The sequence below is a fragment of the Heterocephalus glaber genome, unplaced genomic scaffold, assembly GCF_053883595.1.
Source record: "Heterocephalus glaber isolate CG9 unplaced genomic scaffold, H.glaber_assembly_v1.0 deba00001724, whole genome shotgun sequence".
NCBI lineage: Eukaryota > Metazoa > Chordata > Mammalia > Rodentia > Bathyergidae > Heterocephalus > Heterocephalus glaber.
In genome coordinates this window covers 9,823,075-9,844,178 of record NW_028258435.1, presented here as the reverse complement: position 1 = coordinate 9,844,178, position 21,104 = coordinate 9,823,075, and the positions used below count along the sequence as shown (strand labels likewise).

Genomic DNA, 21,104 nt, shown 5'->3' with positions numbered 1-21,104 from the left:
TGGGCAAGGAGAGGAGATGAGGATCCACCCTTCCAGAAACTTTCTGGGACACCAGGCACAAACTTGCCAAGATTCGGTCCCCTAGTTCCCCCACCACACCCCAGCTCTGGCTCCTGAACGCCCAGGGTCCTCCTCTCTGGGGGCTCAGCACCCTCGGGGCCGCCCCTACCCCTGGAGAGGCTGGAAGACACCTTCTGGGTGAAGGAAGCAGAGCCTCTGATTGCCCAAGGCCGCCTCTCAGAGGACAGGCTTCTAGCTGCTGTCACCCGTACTGGGGAGGTGCGGTCGGAAGGATCCACTCACCTGGCAGGCCGTGGTCCCGGCCCCTCTGCAGGTTGAGCGATGCCAGGTCCAGGGAACCAGGGGTGGACAGCACAAAGAGCCTCTCGGTCAGCTCCTCGTTCATCAGCTGCTCAGGCACCGGCACCTTGGCTGGCCGGGCGAGAAGGCCCCGCAGGATGGGGTCCACGCCACCTGGACAAGGTCACACACAGCTGAGTCCCTGCTGCGCTCAGGAGGAACACCATCCCATCTCTCGACCACACAGTCCCTTTGTTCTTCAAAGACACCTATGTACAATTCACGAATTGCTGTATGTGCCTCGGCCGTGGGTTAGCACTGAGCTGGAGCTGACGGTGCGGGGTCCCAGGGACCCTGGAGACTGGCCCTCGTCCCTGAGGTCTTTCCTTAGGTTCTCAGCAGAGACTTTACAGTCTTCACTGGCCTCCACTGCCCAGAACAGTGGGGAAGAGGGGTGTGGTGCCTGGGAGCTGTCAGGGATCCAGGGACCCCACTCCACCACCCGGGAAAGCTCTGAACGGAAGTGACCAGTTCCGAACATTCCGGACAGCTGGAAGAATGTGGGGAAAGGCATAGAAAGAAAAGAGGGGCATAACCCTTTGGAATCTAGCCACGCAAGTAAAATGTTTTCTGCTGCTAAGGGCCATGGGCACACTAAGGCTCACGGGTGACTCCTGGCCAGAGAGCAGGGCAGTTCTTGGAGGAGAAATGAGCCTGGCATCGTCTGCCAGCCAGGCCAGAAAAGGGGTCTCCACTCCAGTGTCTTGAGACCTGGAGGAGAGTCCCCTGCACCTTCTCCATCTATACTGAATCCCGAGGAACTTCAGAAACACAACAGGGGATGTTTGTGATGAACAGCTCACTTTTTAGGAAGCTTGGAACACATTTTCCCCCAACAAACACTGGTAATTTGGACGGCGTCAGCCAAGGGCCACAGAGACCGCGCTGGGCCAGGCGGCCCATGGGCTGCAGGGCCCGGCCCGGGACAGGACCCACCTTCCCCGATGAGCCTCCAGGGGCTGAAGAAGGCATCGCCCAGCAGCAGCGGGGGAAGGTCCGGGTCGTCCTTGAAGGCCGTGTCCAGCCGCCTCGCCAGGGGGTGGATAGCGGCGTGGCCGAAGCGGAAGGCGGCGGTGGCGAAGACATTGGATACCGTGGGGTTCACAGTGGGGTCGTAGCCTTCGTAGGGGCCCACGTGCTGCCGGAAGGCGTCGGGACCCAGGATCCTGGGGCTGTAATCCCTCAGGGTGATGATCTGTAGGCAGGGAAGCGGGGAGAGTGGAGCGTGGGGAGAGTGGAGCACATGGGGCAGGTGAGGCTCACATTGGCAGGGAGGACCCCGCCTTCGTGACAGCCGGGGGCTCGCAGTCTGCGCTGGGATGCAGCAGGGAGGCCCGCTCAGGTGAAGACATGGGCCCGCAGGTGCCCAGCACGACCTCTCCCACCCACTCCGGGGGCAGCACGCGCGAGCACCTGGTGCAGGGCGCCCACCACCTTGCGCGCCTCCTGGTACACGGTGTCCGCGCTCCAGTGCGGGTTCAGGGCCCCGAGCGCCGCGGCCAGGCGGTTGTGCTCGCGCAGCCACAGCGTGTGCAGGGCGGCGAGCGCAGGGACCTCGCTGGCGCGGCCGTCGCCCGCCAGGAAGCAGGGAGCGCGGGCTGCGTGAGGGGCGCCGGGCGCCGGGGCGCAGGCGGCCGGCGCGTGCAGCGGCGTGAAGGGCAGGAGGGCGCGGCCAGCGTCGCGGTGGCGCGTGTTGACTCGGAGCCGCCCAGCCGCGCCGGCCCAGTCGCGCAGGAACCGCTCGGCGGCCGCGGAGCTGCCGTAGACTGTGGAGGCGTCTAGGAAGGAGGTGAGCGCGTTCACCTGCTGCCGCGTGGCCGCCGCGGAGAGATTGACCAGGAGCGCGCCGCGTGTCCCTGAGCCGCAGGCGGCCGCCGAGCGGGAAAAGGGCAGGCACCGGGGGCCCTGCGGGGCGTCGGCGGGGAGCTGCGGGATGAGAGACGTGGTCACCTGGCTCGACCCGCAGTGCGGCAGCCTCTGCACCCCCCACCCCCAGGACAGCATGGCCTGGTACTGCAGACCCTGAGCTCCGACCCCCGCCCCCCCGTCCCGTCAGGCCTGCCTGACGGCCTTGAGCCCCGCTTCTCTGCTTTGTCATCTGAGATCTGGAGGGCCCCAGCGTCTGCAGGTGATGCCTGTGTCACAGCGGCTCAGCCTTGCACGGAATGAAGACGACGGAGCCGCCGCCGATGGAAGCGGAGAGACCATCTGGTTAGGCCCCCCTCACACTGCGCATAGAAAAGGGCTCCTAGTGAAGTTTATACCAAGCCCTCAGTGTGGGAAAACACATCCATCACCTGCCGCGATGGCTAAGACCTGTCTGTCAGAGACAATGCATGTCACAGATAACTATTAGAATTTAAGATTTATTTTATGCAAAATAGCACCAAAACCAAAGGCAAGCAACTCTGTGTAACTGAGGACTGGGCTGTAGAACATGCAGGCTCCCTCTGCAGCGCCAGACAGTGCCCTTTCCGCTGCCCCCACCACCTTGTGGGAGGTGCCCCAGGCAGTGAGATCGTGCTGTACTTCCTGTGCAAGCACACCCGATGGTGTCTACACCATCGCAGGTTCACTGTATGATTCCACCCCAGAGCCTGCGGTGCGTGGCTGACTGTATACAAAAATGAAACAACTCAATAGAAACAGGATGGAGGTAGGGTGGTAATGTGTGGCCTGTTAGCATGGCACCCGTGGAAGTTAATATTAATTTTTGCTGAGAAGCGATCAGTTAGAGCACAGTTGAGACCTACTGCCTGTGCACTGTGGGGTATCGGTCAGGAGTCCACCCCTGCTACTCGTCACTGGCCTGCTGCGGTCAGTGGCCAAGCCAGACCCGGACAGCACATTGGTAAACACCTGGCATGGCTCATTTATCCTCAGAGAACACCTGCTCTTGACCCATCTAGGTTTTCCCGAGCAGATTATGTGAGCCCTGACTGTTCAGAGCCAGGTGCTTTCTGCCGGCCACACCTGCAGAGCCAGAATCGGGCGGGACAGGGCAGGTCCTGAGACCTGGTGTCAGCACGGGTCATTGTCAGACCCCTAACACTGTGTTTAATCCACAGTCTCACGAGGCCTCTGGACACATTTGCCTGGGGAAGACTGCATGCAAACTGGATATGGCAGATGGTGTGAGGCCTTTTCTGGTTTTCACTGGAACTCAAAGTCCTGACCTGCCTCACTCTCACTAAGAACTTTCTATCCTTCCCATCTGCCACCAGCACAGACACCAAGCTGCGTATCTTTAGAGAGCCACTGGGAGAAGAGCTACAGACTTTCTAATCCGGGAAGCACTTTACCATTTCTGAAGTTGCACTGACCCCCTAGGGGCACCACAGTTAGCTCACACCCGAGGAGCCACATTTAAATTCATGGTGCCCACAGTCGTGATGAACCCTTGCTGCATGGTTAGGCAGGAAGCATTGCCCCTGAGTTCCAGCCCAGAGCCTAGCACCTCACCCTGCTGAAGACAGAGGGTCCATACTTCATTCTCTACTTTTCTGCCTGATTTCTCAAACAGCCCAGATTAGTCTTAAGGTGAAAGACCAGGCATCGGGCGCTACCTGTATAGGGAAGCAGGGGCTCCGGTTCTCACAGGTCAGCTGGCAGTCGGCGCCGGCCGTGCTCTGTGGGGTGAGTGCCATGTCATGGCCGATGTACTGGCCCCACACTGTCAGGAAGTCGGAATACTGGGCGTCCTCGGTCACTGCCTCATTTGGAACTTGAATAACTTTCTGAGTCACCTCCCGTACCTGGTGGACAGAGACCAGCCGGTCATGGTCAAGGCATAGGGAGGGCACACTGAGGGGGGAGGGGGATTCTTGCCCTCAGACCCATGGAAGCCCTGTGCCCTGTGGCGTGGTGGAGAGAGCTGAGCTGCCGGGCCAACAGAGCTGGACAGGGCAGGCTCAGGAATCACAGTGCCACAACCGTCAGCGTTCAAGGCCCCCTGCAACTGGGCCTGGTCCTGTGTCTGGCACGAGATGACAAGAGAGTGCACCCCTTCTGGGGGGACCTGAGGGTGCAAGAGAGCAGGGTGGACGGGAGCCTGAGCCTTCCTCCATTGGGCCCAGCATCTGCTCAGCTTCCGGGACCCCAGCCCTCTCGATTTACATGGTGGCAGTGCCCATGCACAGCTGGCCCAGGCTGCCCCGACGCTCCGCTGTGTTCTCTGGGCTGGGCCCAGTGCCTGGGGTCAGGTTTCTGAAGGGTCTGGAGTGGAAAGGGGCAAAAGAGCAAATGGGCCATGTGTAGTGGTGCACACCCGTAATCCCTGCATTCTGGGAGGCTGACGCAGGACAGCTGCATGTTTGAGCCTAGCCTGGGCAACTTCATGACTTAGTGAGACTCGGTCTCAAGAATAAATAAATAAATAGAGCTGGGGATGTAGTTTAGTGTGAAGGCCCCCAGGTTCCAAGAAAAGAAAAGAAAAGAAAAAAGAGAAGAGAAAAGAAAAAGGAAAACAGGCCAGGTCAGCCATTGGCATGGGTAGTTGGACCAGGGGCACGGTGGCCCACATCTTGATCAGTAGATGGGGCACAAGCGACTTTCACAAAGGAGGCTGCCTCCGGGAATAAAGCAGTGCCTCATCTTTACACAGTGAGGGAATTAATGAATAACAAGGTATGGATCTGATCTTCTCCTTGATGAATAAGTGAATTTATTTAAAAACAATGAAGTGCTTGTCAGAGGAAAGAGGCAGAAGGGAGACGGAATTCGACTGCTGACTTCTGTCCCCCTGACTGGCTGAGCCACCATTGTCCCGGCCTGTCCCCAAGCTTCACAGCGACACAGGACAAGGCTCGGGGCAGGAGGAGCAGGACCCTGAGCAGCAAAGGCTACAGGGATCTGGGGGGTCTGCCCACACTCAGGGAGCCAGCCCCACCCAGGCGAAGCAGCACCAAGCACCCACCGGGGGCAGCGGAAAGCCGTGATACAGGAGGCTGGGGTTCCAGCCTCGGGGCTGGCTGAAGCCATCTTCGTAGGCTGGAGGGAGCCAGCGGGCCAGGGCTGTGTTGGAGGCGCCCCAGGTGGGGTGATCCCTGCAGGAGGGAAGGCACAGGCCTGTTAGAGACAGAAGAGAGAACAGAGCCCAGGGCCGGGTCCAGTGCCTGAGTCCACCCACCCCTGCCATGCTGGAATCACCTTGAGCTGCCCGCTCCTCTCCTAAGCCAGCCCCTCGCCCTTCCCAGGCTGGTCACTGCAGCGATTCTGGCCTCTTATGCAGTTTTAATCAAGGCCCCATCTGTCCCATGGGTCACTGCCTGCTCCTATCCCATGAGCTCATCACGAGAACCAAGTTTCCGCTAGAAACGGGGCGCTTGGGAACTCACTACAGTGCTCCAAATTCAGAAGTCAGATGGTGGTCAAGGAGATATGGATTAATACATTTGTTGGAATTAAAATGAAGTTAGGGTGGCTGTAGCTTAGCAAGACCCTGTCTCAAAGGAAAAGAGAACAAGCAGGGGATGCAGCTCAGTGTGAAGGCCCTGGGGTCGGGCCCAGATAGGGGGAGACAGACAATGAGAGAGAACAGGTTAGGCCCGTTCTGAGAGCCTTGTGTTCACTTGACTAGGAGAATGAACACAGTCAATACTTTTCATAAAACACAGATCTGCAGTTTTTTTCTATGGTTCAAAATCTATTTTGGCAAAAATATATTTAAAGTGTATGCTAAGGAATGAATGTTTTTAATAAAATTTTTATTTCACAAACTACTGAGAATATTAGGTAAAGTACTTCTAAGTAGAAGGGGAACAGATAAAATGAAAAGTCATTTGATCTGTCTTGGAGAACCTTCTGCAAATGGAGAGAAAGAAATGTCAATGATTGGTTATATTCCTTGTGAAAATTAGGTGCTTTTCGATTTCTATATTTTTTTTAGAAAAAAATTTATAGGTGAGTTACAATAAATACCAGCTTAAAGGCCAAAAAGAAAACAAGTGAGAATTTTCTGGTAGTGAACAAAAATGGGTTGTTTTCGGTCTAAGGAGTGTGAAGGCATCTGTCACACCCACATGGGAAGGAGCACCAGTCGAGGCTGAGGGTGGCTGCAGAGGCCGAGTGTGGTGACACCTGTGTTGGAGGGCTGGGGAGGTGCCGGGGCAGAGGATTCGGACTGGAAAAGTCGGGGATCTGGACGTTTACAATTTCATCCGTGTATCTGATGAGTAGATGCTTAGAAAATATGGAGCGTGAAGAGTACATAAGTTATTTTTTTTAACCTTTTAGAGTTTTTGGAAATACAAATATTAAAAAGTTGGTTGCTTTGTTACAAAATTATTGTCACCCTTACGGTGACAGCATTTTACTTTTATACAAGTGATTTGGATTTTCTGCAGAGGGAGAGGTGTGATGTGTTACTGAGACTGCTGGCAACATGGACAACCAAGGGCTGGCTGGGCCTCCTAGAGCAAGTACTGTAGTCAGCATCCTCCTGCCTACAGGGCTGTGGACAGCAGAAAAGAGGCCTCCATTGCTTTCAAGGCTGCTGCTGCTAGCATTCTGAGATGGCACGGAGCAAGGGGAGATGCCTGGGGGACACCGGGGCACTGGTAGGCTGTGAGAGGAATGCTATTTACATAGCAGCAGCAGACCCCCAAGTTGTCAAAATTTGAGGCTGTGATTGGCCCAAATTCAAGCCGGCAGATTGGTTAAAATTCAAGCCTATGATTGGTCCAAACTCAAGACTGTTGATTGGTCCAAACTCAGGCCTGCTGATTGGCCCAAATTCAAGCCTTTCGAATGGTCCAGATTCACATCTGTTGATTGATCCAAATTCATACCTGCTGGTTGGTCTAAATTGAAGCTTGCTGAGTGGTCCAAATTCAAGTCTGCTGATTGGTCCAAATTCAAGGTTGCTGATTGCCCCAAACTCCATCCCCCTGATTGGCCCAAATTCAAGCCTACTGATTGGTCTAAATTCAAACTTGCTCACTGGTGAAAATTAAGAGCCTGTGATTGGCCCAAATTCAAGTGTGTTCATTGGTCCAAATTCAAGCATGGTTATTGGTCCAAATTTAAGTCTGCTAATTCATCAGAATTTGAGCCGGGGAGCGTTCTGAATTCAAGCTTGCTGATTGGTCAAAATCTGAGTCTGCTGATTGGTCAAAATTCAGGCCTACTGATTCAAGCCTACTGATTGGTCCAAACTCAATTCTGGTGCTTCATTTAAATTCCAGCCTGCTGCAGTCAGGGTCCACAGCTACCAGAATGGCCAGGGTGTTTGGCCAGCTGCAGCTGTCAGGGAGACAGTTCAGGGAACAGGAGGGGATGCCACTTGCCCCTTGCCCCGTCTTTATAAAAATTGCAAGGCTAAAATTAGGGCTGTTGTCATTTTAAGCATCCTGCATGAGAGCTGGCCATGTTAATCACAGCTTACTGGAGCTTGGGGACCTAGGGGTGTTAACTGTATGTCCGAATCCCTTCCCGGTCTTTGCTCCATTCGGAGAGCCTTCCCCACAGCCTGTTCAGAGAGGCCGGGACACAGGAGCTAGGCAGCAACACCAGGTGTCATCTAGAGAGCGGCTGGGCAGACAATGGGGCACACTGTCCTGAGATCACAGGGTGAGCTGTGCAGCCCTCCTCGGACCAGCAGAGGTGCAGAGCTGTACGACCCCTGTCCAGTCACACCTGCCCGGCCCCACCCGTCAGGGCACCACTATGGGCACACATGCCTTGGGAACCTGGGGACCCCTGCAGTCTCATCCAGCCAAGCACTCTATGATTCTCCTTGGGGGCATTAGGAATACTCAGCTCCTTGGTGTTTGATATTTAGAGTAAAAATTTTAAAAAGCAAAATACAATTGAAGAGGTGAACATGTCAGTTTTGTCGCAATCTGTGTGGAAAAAGAAAAGTAAGAAGAAAAGAGGCTGCACAGAGATCTGAGAGGGAGAAGCGCCAGCTGTGCCAAGCATGAGCCCTCCCAAGTGCCAGAGCAGTGCCAGGCCATGTAGCTCCTGATCTGCCGAGAGGTGCCCTGAAGCCGGATCCCGGCCAGGAATGGTCTCTGGGGCACCTGCTCACCTAGTTGATCTGAAAGATTTCAGGATTTGAAATGTTATCTGAGAAAGAAAGCCAGACAGTGTGGCCAAGGCTTTGCCTCACGAATGATCACGCTCTGTGGAAGGTGGGTAGTGGCTCTGGTCTGAAAAGTCCTCAGAAACAGAGTCTTTGTGGGGTCAGCTGTTGGGTCAGCCATGGCCTCATCTACTCAAGACTTCCACACCCTCTAGGGCCCAAGGGGGCTCCCCTGCCAGACTATCTCCTTTGTGAGCCAAGAGGCAGCCTTTGCCATAGCGACAGGGCATCCCCACGATCCCTTTCCTCCTGACAAACTACAACCCAACCCTTTTAAAATTTTTTTATTTGAGACAGGATCTCGGTAAATTCCTAAATTGCCCACGCCGAACTTGAACTTGCAATTCTCCTGCCTCAGCCTCCCAAAATGCTGGTGCTGGGATTACAAGCGTGAGCCACCACACACAGCTGGGATTTGCTTACTGAAGTGGGACAGAAGCCACCGCCCCTGGATTTTAGGCAGGGATCCCCACCTTTTTTCTACATTCTATACTAAAGGACATGTCATCTTCCCTGGGAGGGGGGGCTGCCATGTGGCAGCTGCAGGTGATTTCCACTGCAGCTCAGGGTGGTGGCAGGCGTGGACTCGCTCTCTCTGAGGCAGATGTGCCGTGAGGGGCTGGGGTCTGCTGAGGCCCAAGCGTGGCATCTGAGTACCTGGCTCAAGCCCCTAGGTGAACAGTGGTATTAGGGCTGACGTCACAGTCCCCGCCAGGCATGCAGGTAGCAGTGCCAGGTGGCCAGGCTGGGCAGGGACCGGAGCTGGGGTGGAGACTCCAGGCACAGGACAGGATGAGGAGGAGCAGCAGACGGTACCTGTTGTTGCAGGCGCCAGTGATGAGTCTGTACTTGTTTGCCAGGCAGGTGTTCGGGCATCGTGGTGGCTGCATGTAAGGTAGGCAGCCAGACAGATTTGCAATCATGTTCAGTACATCTTCTGATGAAACGTCTGAGGAACAAAGAGTGATGCATCAGTGCTCTGTTCGAAGTAGCAAACCTGCCAAAGGCAGTCACTTGCTGTTGTAGTCTCATAAGTGACTCAACTATCTGAACCAAGGGCTCCTGTGGAACCTGAGTCATTCTTTCAAGAAAACCTGCATCCTATTTCTAAGTCTATGGCTCCCTCATTTAATTCTCTCAAGCTTCTTTCTTGCTAGGAACATAGGGTTTTGCTTTGTGATGCTTCAGAAAAGCAGTCTGGGGTGGCTGAGCCTGGCCGACAGCAGAATCCTGGCATTATCGCCAATGCCACGGGCATGCACAGTGCTGGCATCAGGATCTCGCAGTGAGTCCTTCCTGTCTAGCTGCCCGGTTCTCACGATGTGGCTACTTGGCCTTTACCCCCAGCCTGTCAAAAACTTGTCTCTGTCAGGTTTGGTTTGCTGATTGTTTTCAGCTGTTCCTCTGCAAACCCCTGTATTTTTCCTTGCATTGACCTGGGATTCCTTCTTACACATCTCTAAATTAGAGCCCTATCATTGGTTCTCTCCCCGAGATGGTTTATATAAATCTTTGGAAACAATACCACAAAACTTTGATTACTCATTAATCAGATGCCAATGAGATTGAGATATTCACTAGGAAAGAGCCAGAGAGAATGCATTCCATTTTCAAATAGAAGAGAATCACACAAGCTCTTGATAAGAACAACTACTAAACGGCCTTATCTGGAACGACTGAACAAGACTCCAACACAATTTGCATTCAGTTAACAGGGGAATGCGTGTCTCACAACTGCAGTGCAACAAATCCAGTCCTCAGGGAGCCAAGAGGCTGCAACCACATAAACCAAACCCACCTTGGCAGAGCCCAGGGGAGCAGTTGCTGCTCAGTGACCAAGCGATTAAAGGGAACCTCAGGATCTTTTCACTTTTGTACACTGCGAATGTTCTAGATTGCCTATGCTTTTAAAGGAAATAATTCTCAAACATCCTGTAGTATGGCAGTCTTGGATTCTGCATCATGGCCTGGACCAAACACATCAGCCTGTTTTCCCTAGGTGTCTGCACCCTGACCTGGGCAGACGGCCCGCAGATGCTGACATACGAGCCAGAAGACACACATCTCCGGCACCAGGACACACTGTTCTTACTGTCACCCTTATCTCTCACAGCCCCAGCCAGTCCCACAACAGGACGGGGACCCATGTCCTTACAAACATTTTCCATCCACAGGGTTTGAATTGAGAACCGTTTCAAGCTGAGTGTGGTGGTATATCTGTAATCCAGCACTCTGGGAGGCCGAGGCAGGAAGATCAAAAGTGTGAGCCCAGCCTGAGCAACTTAGCAAGACCCTGTCTCAAAATTAAAAATCAAAACAAGGGCTGGGGATGTAGCTCAGTGCAAATGCCTGGAGTTGGATCCCTGCTACCACACACACACACACACACACACACACACACACACGCACACGCACACGCACACTCTTCAACAATGAAACTTTGATTGCTATATAATCAGTTAAATAACTGTTAAATTTGAGAACTGAGAATTACAGTTGACACTGGTGCAGTCAAGTTTTCCAGTGAGTCCGCACTACACTGAGCACCCTGCATGTGGCCCAGCATATGAGGTACAAATGCCTCTGGGTCACATCCACATCTTCCCAACATCTCCACACTGAAGCATGGATTTCCCTACCCACAGAGACCTTGATCTAGGAAATTGCTCCTCCTCCTTTGGCCTGCAGCAGCCATCCACACAGGCGGCCAGGGATGAGCTCTCCAGCATGTAGGGAGATGATGAGAAGAACCCCACCTCACTTCACACCAGAAAACAAAGCTGCTTCTCCACATTAGATCTGAATAGCCGAGAACCAGAATTCCCAGAGCAGCAGGAATAAGAAACCGAGACTGTTTCCAGGCATCTCAAAGAAGAGCTGCTTGTGCCCTGTGATATCCTGGGCAGTGTCAGGCCAGAAACAACCCTGAACAATAACACCCACCACGGACTGAGTGCCCGCCCTGCGTGGCCAGGCCTGGTGCTCACCGGGGGGAAGCTGCAGCTGCGTCAGCCCCAGTGCCTGGATGGAGGCCTCCATGATCTCCGCGGCTCGGGAGAGGGCTCTGCCTGCTGGCTCGGGGAGCTTGGAGAAAGACAGCAGCTCAGATGGGGATGTGATGTCCCTCTTTCTGAGGCTCCTGGGTGTAAGAAGGAGACAGAAAGTAAAGCATGTTTCTGGCTGCTTGGTTCTCAATTGCCAATTAACTCAGCATTTATTAACTACAATGATGAAACCCATACAATTCCTACCACGGGGATGTTGGAATCAGTAAAAGGGGTGGGACACAAATATAGACAGTACACAAATGCTAAATGGTGAAGGAGCAGCTGATATTTGTCCTTTAACTCCCATGCCTGCCCTCATTTGATCTTCCTAACAATGCTTCCCTTCTTATTAAAGCCTGGTCACATCCGGAGACGGGAAATGGGGGAATGCGGCTGGTCCAGGCTACTGGGGAACCAGTAAGGGTTCCCGTGAGGTCCCCTCCTCCCGACGGGGCCTGGCCCTTCTGGACTCGAAGCGGCACTGGCCACCATGGCCGGGCTGGGGCTCAGGGGTCCCCTACCCATAGCATCTAAGGACCCGGAGGCCAGGGACAGCAGCAGGACAGAGGTGAGGGGGGCAGGGACACCCAGGCGTCACGTGTGCACCCGCCGCGTGGATGCTAGGCCCTGGGGTCCCATCTGACCTTGGCGCAGGCTGGCTCAGCAGAGGGACAGAGGCACCTGCCACCCACTGCAGGGTGGGGGGCTCCCAGTCCACTCCCCAGCAATGCCTGGGGTACCCCAGAAACAAGGCTGATAGTGGTAGCAGCCGGTTGGGGATGGGCATTTAGGATACTGTATCGGAAAGACCTGCTTCTAGGTTAGTCCCACTACCGCCCTGTAGCCCCAGGCTCTGAGCATGCAGCTCAGCGGGAGAATTCTGCATCCTGGGGGCAAGGCGGCAGCAGCACCCAAGATCGGCTCCAGAGCCCCTCCCCTCACCCTGGCCCAAATCCTGGGCGGGGCCCGTTTTGATCAGCATTTCAGCCTCTCTTAACCAGAAAGTCTTGAATTATAGGTGGGATCATGGTGTTTTTGCTCTGTTTCACTAAAGAAAGAGCCCAAGATTCCGTTCATTTCTCTCCGCGTCTTGCAATGATGGCAGAAAGTGACTTTGCCCTTGAGACTGTTTCACATGAGGGCCGCCACACGGGACAGCGAATGACAGTGCCGCTGCTCCCCTCCCGCAGCCAGGTCACCTTCCCAGGGAGGTGTAGACGGCCCTGTCCACCGTGCGCACGCTTGCCTCCAGCACGCTGAGAACTCGAGCCTTCCCGGAACTTCCTGCGGGACAGAACAGCAAGGGTCAGAACCAGGGCACCCGCAGCTCCCTCCAGTCCAGCGCGCGGGGACAGCCCGTGGGTCACCGCACCCCGTGGGCCTGCGTCCCAAAGATGGGCTGCCGGCTCCCCCTCAGAGTGAGCCCCGCACGGGCAGGGAGGCGTCTACACCGCATTGCATTTCTCAGCTGCTCGGACCGCTTCTCGTGACCCTGAACAACTTTCCGAATATTTCCATTATCTGACCCACCAATAAAGTTCACAACAGTGTCTGCCTCCTGGTTGTGCGCTTAACTCAGGATGAATTCTTCAAATATGTTTGTGTCTGAGATCACTGTCACTGGATTTCATTTTGCCGGCGCTCAGACTGTCTGGTAGGTCAAGGCCCATCTTGGTCCAGACAAGTGGCAGGAGGGTGACAGGGACCTCTGCAGATGCGCCTGCCCTCCATCACTAGCTTAGCTTTTCTCTAACCAGTACTTCACTGAAAGAACAAGTACAAGTAAATGGACTGTCCAAATGGTATGAGCGTTACGTGTTTACATAGAAATAAAACTACTTTTGAAAAGATAAATTTCAGCCAGGCGGGGTGGAGTAGGCCTGCAAATCCCAGCACTCTGGGAGGCTGAGGCAGGAAGATTTTGAGCTTGAACCCAGCCTAGGCAATTTATTAACGGTACATGATCCTGTGTCAAAATAAAAATAAAAAATGGGCTGGGGGTGTAGTTTAGTGCAAAGGTCCTGTGTTCAGTCTGCAGTACAGATGGGAAGGAAGGGACAGAGGGAGGAAGGTAGGATGGAGGAAGGAAGGAAGGAAGGAAGGAAGGAAGGGGAAAAGAAGGAATAGAAAAGGCAAACTTCGACATTTCTGGAATTCAGTGGCACAACGTAGCGGCATTCCAGAGAACACGTTAAGCCAGGGTGACAGCCCAGCAGGGCCGGGTGACCCGGCAGCCTCTTCCTAAATGCCTGCTGGTGATGTCAGCACAAGAAGAGGTGGAGGCGGAAGCTGTGAGTCTGGGACTCATCCCCAGGTTGAGTGAGGACGCCCGCCCAGTGAGGGGAGCGTACGGGAATCCTGCTCGCTTTCCTCCTGGTCCTCGACACCAGTGGCTCCCCTACTGCCCAGGAGTTGCTGCTTCTGAAGTCAGCTGTGGCCCCTTTTTTTGCCAAATTCACTCATCACTTCCAGGGCAGGGTGGGGGGCCCCTAACTTTCTTCTGGCAGGGAGGCCTAGGTTTGAATCCCACCTCGGAGACCTGGCGACCAGAGACCCAGCAACCCCAGCCCTGCCATGTGCTCAGTGTGGTCAGCACGGGAAGCTTGTGCAGATTTGGGGTCAGCAAGGGCTTCGAGCTCAGGGTGCTGGGCTGTGTCTCAGCCTCCTGCGCCCTCTCCCTGTCCCCTCCTCCAGGGGTCACCTGTCTCACCCCTCCCAAACATCCGTCTTCACCTTGAACTGCTCTTCCGAGCCCATGGCATCTTGCTCTGCCCTGGCCTATGTCCCTGCCTCTAGTGTTGCTTCTGCTTAGCCTGGCCCCCCGAGGTCCTGCCAGAGCAGAGACACTGGCGGGGAGGGGTCTTCCAGAGAGAGCTGGACCCCAAACTCTTCAACTTTCTTCAGAACTGAGCATGAAGCTCCAGCGAGGCAGCTGACTCCATTCCCAGCCCGGGGCACGCTGCCCCAGCTCCTGGCTCTCCATGGGGGACTGCACCGGTTGGAGGTTGTTTCTGCTCTTTTAGGGAGCAGTGACCCCCAAAAGTTCCCCCAGTTCTACCCACGACACATGAAAGAGAAGGAATCCAGGTTGCCATCAGCAAGAAGATCCTACATTTCAGGAAAAAGAAGGAAGTTACCCAGCTCCACAAGTGTTTAGATAAACACAGCAAAGGAAATGAAACAAAACCAAAAAGAAAGCACAAATCTTCACTGTCCCAAACCACACATCGCCCGCTCCTGGTTTACCCTTGGCTGACTCTGAGCAAACCAAGTGCTCAGAGCCAAGTTTAGGACCTGGTTCTGATCATCTGTTTGCTGAAATCCAGTGAAGTGGAAGGCGCCTGCTGACTTTCCTTTCTAAACAAATCTACACTTGGGCTGGGCCCACATTTCCTGTCTGCAGCCAGCACCCCTGCTCCATTGTCTTGTGTCTTATGTTCTCTTCTCAGCTGCAACCTGCAGGAGCATTTGCTACCCGAACTGCACATAGATCTGGAATCTGCACAAACACTAGAAATACATCTCAGGCTGTGTGGATGAACACGGGGCATAGTGCTTCCCTGCCCTGCTCTGATGGGGTCTTCCAGAAGGAACTTGCGCCACATTTTTCTGGGGCCCGTGCACAGGCTTTCTGGGGAAAGGGGAATATTTATTTTTCATTTTCATATATTTTTATTGTGGAGTTTCAGGTGCTGAGTTTTTTTTCTCTTTGTACTTGGACCCTGGGGTGGGGCATCATCCTGAGCTGGCTCTGCAAGTGAGGGGACGCCCCAAGCCTGAGATACAGGTGCTGTGAACCCCAACATGCAGAATCACCCAGCAGCTCGAGCTGTGGTGCAACATAGCTGATGAGAATGTTTCTGAGAAGGGTTGTCAGGAGTCTATGTATGCTGTCCCAAATGAGCTAACGATTTGCTGTCAAGCGGTAAAAAATGAGTAAATAAATAAAAACTCCTTATAGTAAAAAATACACAATTGAAACACCGGGAAACAAATCTACTTTCTGAATTAGAGCTTTATGAAGTAAATACTGAGGCAGCTTCAAAATATCCCAGTGGAAGGACAGGTTGCAGTGTCATTATAAATGCTGTACAATGCACTTTAGGGGCAGGAGCCAGGGCTGGGAGTCAGGAGCAAAGTGACTGGACCTCGTGCAGCCCTGCAGGAGGCCGGCGCCCTGCCAGCATTCAGCCTGAGGAAAGCTCATTTTCAGAACTTGTGACTTTTTAAAGCAAAGAGTAATTATTTTAACCAATGTATCTCAGTAGCATGCTCAGCCTAATCTAGAATTATAGCACACTGATTCTAAAAATATATCACAGATGTTAGTGAATGGAAAAGAGTTTCATAGAGAAGGAACAAAAATACAATGGAAAATATTCAAGTATATGAATGGGTAAAGATGAAATTGTTTCGTTCTGCAATCACAGAAAAAACAGTTCTTCAGAATTTTATTTTAATCCTTCTAAATATAAGAATGACATTTTTCTCTTTGAAAGGCATACCAAAGCATGCACTAAGCCAGGTGTAGTGGTGCATGCCTGTAATCCCAGCACTTGGGAGGCTGAGGCAGGAGGATAGCCATGAGTTCAAGGGCAGCCTGGGCTACAAAGGGAGACTCTTTGGTCTCAAGCAACCAAACCAAACCAAACAGAAATAGAACATGTAATAAAAGGGTCCTAAGGAGCTGTCAGGAGCTACCACTACACTTTCTGTTTGCAAGTGGGAAATATAACTTTCTTGATAAGGCCAAAGGTTTGTATTTTATTGCTACTTACCCCAGAGGAGTCCTCTGCCTCTCAAGATGAAAGGGAGGAGAACTCCAGCACAGAGCACCACCAGTTTGATGGCTACCACCACAGGCTTCCTCATCCCGAGGCTGGAACGGCACAGGGACCAAGCTCTCAACAGTTGCATGAGGCCAGCCAGGGACCAGCCCTGCCGCGGCTTCTGAGGAGCCTGGCCCTCGCTCGGGGGTGCACTCTGCATCAGGGGACTCAGGCAGGCTCTTGGGTTGGCACCACCCAGAAGCTGCACTTCCTTGTCTCAAAGCCCTGTTGCCAGATTATCTCAGTAACAACCCACTCTAATCCGCAGTCATGTCACATAGTGAGATGTTACTGGGAACAATGACTGGGAAAAAAAGAATCTATTTCTCCTGACAGATCCACGAGGGACAGATGACTCATATTAAGAGTTTAGTGTTTATAAAAGTGGTAAATCAAATCCCCAACCCCTTACTGAGTTTCTTAAAGCATTCCTAGTCTCGTAAAGTGATTTCAGAAGTGCAGAGCTGTGAGAAAAAGCAGAAGATTCCATCCTTTCTGCTTTCCAAATCTTTGCTCTTGTCCCCTCAGACTCTGCAGCTGGCTTTGAACTCCAGGCTTGCTCCACAGGGCACTGGAGGGGCGCACATCCCCAGAACAGGCGCTGTCAGGCTGGCCTAGCTCGGCTCCCTGAAGCCCTGGAGGCACAGCTCCCTGGGAGAAGGACACCTACTTGTCCCTCAGCCCTGAGAAGGCCTCCTGAGGACCACTGTGGGGTCCCACTTACAGATTTCTCTCAGGAAATGAAAACCCAGAGCTTTGCAGCCTGACCTTTCCTGCTTCACAGCAACAGAGACAGTGTGCTCAGGTGGGCGCTGTGGCAGCCTGACTCCTGGGTGTGGACTCACTGTGCTCGGAACTCAGTCACAGGGTCATGGCACCTGGACCCGGGCTCTGTGCTGACGTCCACTCCAGCCGACAGGAGGTGGGGCAGCCACAGAATGCACTCGGGTGTCCCTGGCACCAGGCTGCCCATCCCCGTGGGGCGGGGAGAAGGTGCCACACCGCTGAGGTCAACAGCACTCGCAGCCTCACTGCATGAGTTAGACAGGAAAGAAAATCTATGCAGGGAGAAACAGGGCACCATTACAGAGCCACCCCTCAGACCCCTGCAGCGTCCTCTCTGACCTCTCGGAGTTACACACTGTAGGAGAAAGACACGAATCTGCCAGTGCCAAATGGACTGGGTGCTGCCCTGCACCCCGCCATGGCCCTAGCGTCCCGGCCGGGACTGAGCACCCAAGCCCTTGGGACCCCAGTGCCACCCTCTCTCACACACCTGGGCCTTCGGAGCCTCCATGGCTGGCGTGGGGCCATTGCGTGGTCCAAGGACAACCTCGACTTGTGGAGAAAGATCCTTCGGTTCGACGTCAGATGACTCATACCTAGTGCACCTCTTCGTTGCTCCACAGAGCAGAAAGGACGCGTCAGTCCTCTCTGGAGCTCTTGAGTGGCTCCAGATCACTGCCTTGCCTGTCACACTCTTGAGGAGGACCCAGCATGTCCCCGGCACACAGCCACAGGAGAAACAGAGCCCAGACCCGGGTCCTCGTGACCATGGGAATCTAACTCTTCATTTGTGGGTTTCTACCTCTGCGTGTGTGGGGTGCTTTTGGAGTTCTAGAACAATTGGCCCTGAAGATGGGGGTTTCAAACCAACATAATCGCCCTTGACCTGAGAGACAAGGAGGTTGCATAATTATCCTTGTTTTTACTGAATTTGAGTGGCTCCCTGTGGTGGAAATGTCAGTGGCTGTAGAGGAACATCGTGTTTTCTGATAAACTGTTTTCTACTGGCCATTGAGGCCCCAGTGCTTGCAGGGACAGGAGCAGGCACCCTGGACTGTTCTGGACTCCCTCATCCACCTGTCAGGCCGCTGTACAACCTGAGAGGGAAGAGCTGGGGAGACTTGTAAAAAGTAAACTTGGGCCAGAGATTTAGCTCAGTGGTTCCGGTGCCTGCCTCGCAAGCGTAAGGTCCCAAGTTCGATCCCTGGTACCAAAAAAAAGTAAACATGACATTCTTGGGACAAATCACAGAAGACACTACAGCTTTTGTTAGAAAAACAGACACAAAGCAACCTGCCTGCTCTGTTGGCTGGGAATGCAATTGGAGATTTATGCTTCGGAAAGGCTTTCCGAGAGTTTCCCATTCACAGTGAGCACCAGGCAGGGCCCTCGTCTCCTCTGGGACAAGGCCTCCTCAGCTTGGGCAGTGGGCCTACATTCCCAGCCATGTGCCAAGCACAGGTCTTAGTCAGTCTGAGAGCCACGTGTGATGACTGCTGGGATTTAGCAAGGTGCCTGGCACCCTGAGCACCCTCCTAGGGTATCTGGGAAGTAATGAGGGCAGAGGGCTCATCAACATCCGCATGAAGAGAAACAGAGCTCTGGCAGGTGCGTGTGGAGAGCACACCCTGCAGTCTCAGTTATCACGAAGTTGTCCAGGTTGTGCTGGAACTTGTGATCCTCCTGCCTCAGCCTCCTGGAATGCTAGCATTACAAGTGTGCACCAGCATGCCTATGTTGTATGAGGAACCTGGTGAGCATGGACTTGGTATGCAAAGGATAGAAAGTGGGGGTCTGGTCACCTATCTTATTTTTATTAGAAATGACTATTGGGGTTCCTGCCCACAGCACGGTGAGGTCCCAGGAGCGGCTTGGTGCTCCACTTAGGCACCCAATTCCATCCCCCCACCCTGCCCCGCCTTCCAGCTCTTCTGCTACCTGGCCCCACACTTCAGAGGCACAGGGGATTATACTTCACAAAGTTGAATGTGATAGATTAATAACTACCACGAATTGTCATTTTCTAAACTGTGCTTGATGCTATGGTATTGCTGATTGTAACATTTGGCCTAACATGTTGTGATTGATCTAATCAGTTTTCCTTCCTGGCATAAGGAAAATAAAATAGCCTCAGAGTCATTAGAGCCTCGAAACCTAAACACAAGCCATATTTGGAAGACACCTCTGAAAAGCAATCATTCCACAAGGGTTTTAAACACAAGCAACAAAGATACCTGCATTAAGCAATTTTGAAATATCAACCCAGGAATTAAACCGAGGACAGTACCAAAAACAAAACTGAGAAGACATTTAATCAAGACACAAACATAGGCTTCCACACCACAAAAAGGAAATTCTGGGGGAAATGAGTGGAAAAGTCAGATAATCAACCACCTGGACACCCTGAACTGATAGCACAGGAAGTGGCAAAGCTGATATATGAGGCTCTAGAAAAATTCAAAGCAGAAATAATCTCCCAGATAAATACAGAGATGGTGAGTAGAGTGAAAGACATGATTAGAGGCTCTAGAGCAGAAACAGACAAGAAAATAGATGAGATCCGAAAAATGCTGGAAGCCATGAATGCCCCGCATAAGAAAGAAATGGAAACCATGAAACAGATTCAAACAGATATTCGGGAGATTAAAAACTCCATTGAAAGCATGCAGAGCAGACTAAGAGAATCTGAAGACAGAATATCAGTTGTAGAAGACAGGATCGCAGTTAAGGACCATGAAAATAGAGACTTCTTAAAGATAGTAAGGGACCATGAGAAATCAATCCAACAGCTGCTAGATGATGCAAAGAAGAATAACATAAGACTGATAGGAGTCCACGAAAAAACAGGAGAAAGTACAATTGACATAAAAAATACTGTTCACAGAAGTAATAGTAGAACACTTCCCAGACAGAGGTGGAGAACTGGACACACAGATAAGTGAGGCATATAGAAGTCCACCCAGCCATGATCAAAAAAAATCTACACCTAGACATGTAATAGTCAAGATCCCAGAAACCCAGCAGAAGAACAAAATTCTACAGGCAGTTAGAGAAAAGAAACAAATCACCTACAAAGGAAAGCCCATCAGAATCATGGCAGGTTTCTCAACACAAACCTTCAAATCAAGGAGAGCCTGGAGTGAAGTATTTCAAGCCCTAATAGAAATGGCTATTGGCCAGGTATGGTGGTACACACCTGTAATCACAGAACTTTGGGAGGCTGAGGCTGGAGAATTTCAAGTTCAAGCCTTGCCTGGGCAACTTAATGATTATTGAGACCCTGTTTCAAAAAGCAGGGGGGCTGGGGATGTAGTACAGTGCCCAAAAAAGAGACTTTAGATATATTTTAATTTTTTAAATTTTGTATATTCTTCTTTTGCCATATGTATGTATTAAAATAAACTTTATCATCAGATCTTCCTGGGAAAATACTATTCTCTTCATTGTTATCTGGTAATAGTACTTTTGAAAAACTGAGTTTTTAAATAAAAACAAAATGAAATTATTGCCAGTTTCTTCTCTCTAATAGGTTGTGGCTTCATGGCACAAGGAGAAAATGAGAATCTGTTCCTTTTGCGGGTGGGAATATCTCCACTGCCCAAGGAGGTGAAGGGTGGGAACAGCTAAGGTGACCTCTTGCATGGAGAATGTTCTCTAAAACCTCAGCCCTGTGGCTGCTGACATTCCCAGGAACAAGAAGTCGGAGTGAACATGAGACAATAAGCATCTGCAGCTCTGTGGACACCGATGGCCCACAGACAATCGTGACACATCGGTCTGAAGTCGCTGCTCCTGAGGGAGCCTTAATACACTAAGAGGAGCCAGGCCTGGTGGTGCACACCTGTCATTGCTGCACTCTGGGAGGCTGAGGCAGGAGGATGACAAGTTCAAGCCCAGCCTGGGCAATTTATGAACTTAGCAGGACCCTGTCTCAAAATAAAAAATAAAAAGGGCCGGGGGCGGGGGGGATTCTTAGAGGAGCTGATGTAAAATGCATGC

At 52.5% G+C, this 21,104-nt stretch overlaps 1 protein-coding gene across 9 annotated transcripts in view; it reads right to left on the bottom strand.

Moving 5' to 3' along the window:
• Positions 1–17,707, bottom strand: part of Tpo (thyroid peroxidase) — a 28,501-nt gene extending 10,794 nt beyond the window's left edge. For 2 of the 9 annotated variants that reach the window (XR_002390398.2, XM_021247256.2), the window contains exons 1-11: positions 17,596–17,707; positions 17,165–17,350; positions 16,269–16,369; positions 12,690–12,774; positions 11,431–11,582; positions 9,260–9,392; positions 5,276–5,405; positions 3,927–4,115; positions 1,774–2,286; positions 1,297–1,555; positions 304–474 (exon numbers count right to left, since the gene is read on the bottom strand). Coding sequence is in view for 7 of the 9 variants with exons in the window: in XM_021247256.2 (XP_021102915.2) it covers positions 304–474; positions 1,297–1,555; positions 1,774–2,286; positions 3,927–4,115; positions 5,276–5,405; positions 9,260–9,392; positions 11,431–11,582; positions 12,690–12,774; positions 16,269–16,369; positions 17,165–17,350; positions 17,596–17,699 (2,023 nt within the window). In the remaining 2 variants the exon portion in view is untranslated. Of the gene's footprint in view, positions 1–303; positions 475–1,296; positions 1,556–1,773; positions 2,287–3,926; positions 4,116–5,275; positions 5,406–9,259; positions 9,393–11,430; positions 11,583–12,689; positions 12,775–16,268; positions 16,370–17,043; positions 17,351–17,595 lie in introns of those variants that run through there. The other 7 variants (XR_002390399.2, XM_021247257.2, XM_087199758.1 and 4 more) reach the window with 5 other exon arrangements.
• Between the last annotated feature and the right edge of the window lie 3,397 nt (positions 17,708–21,104).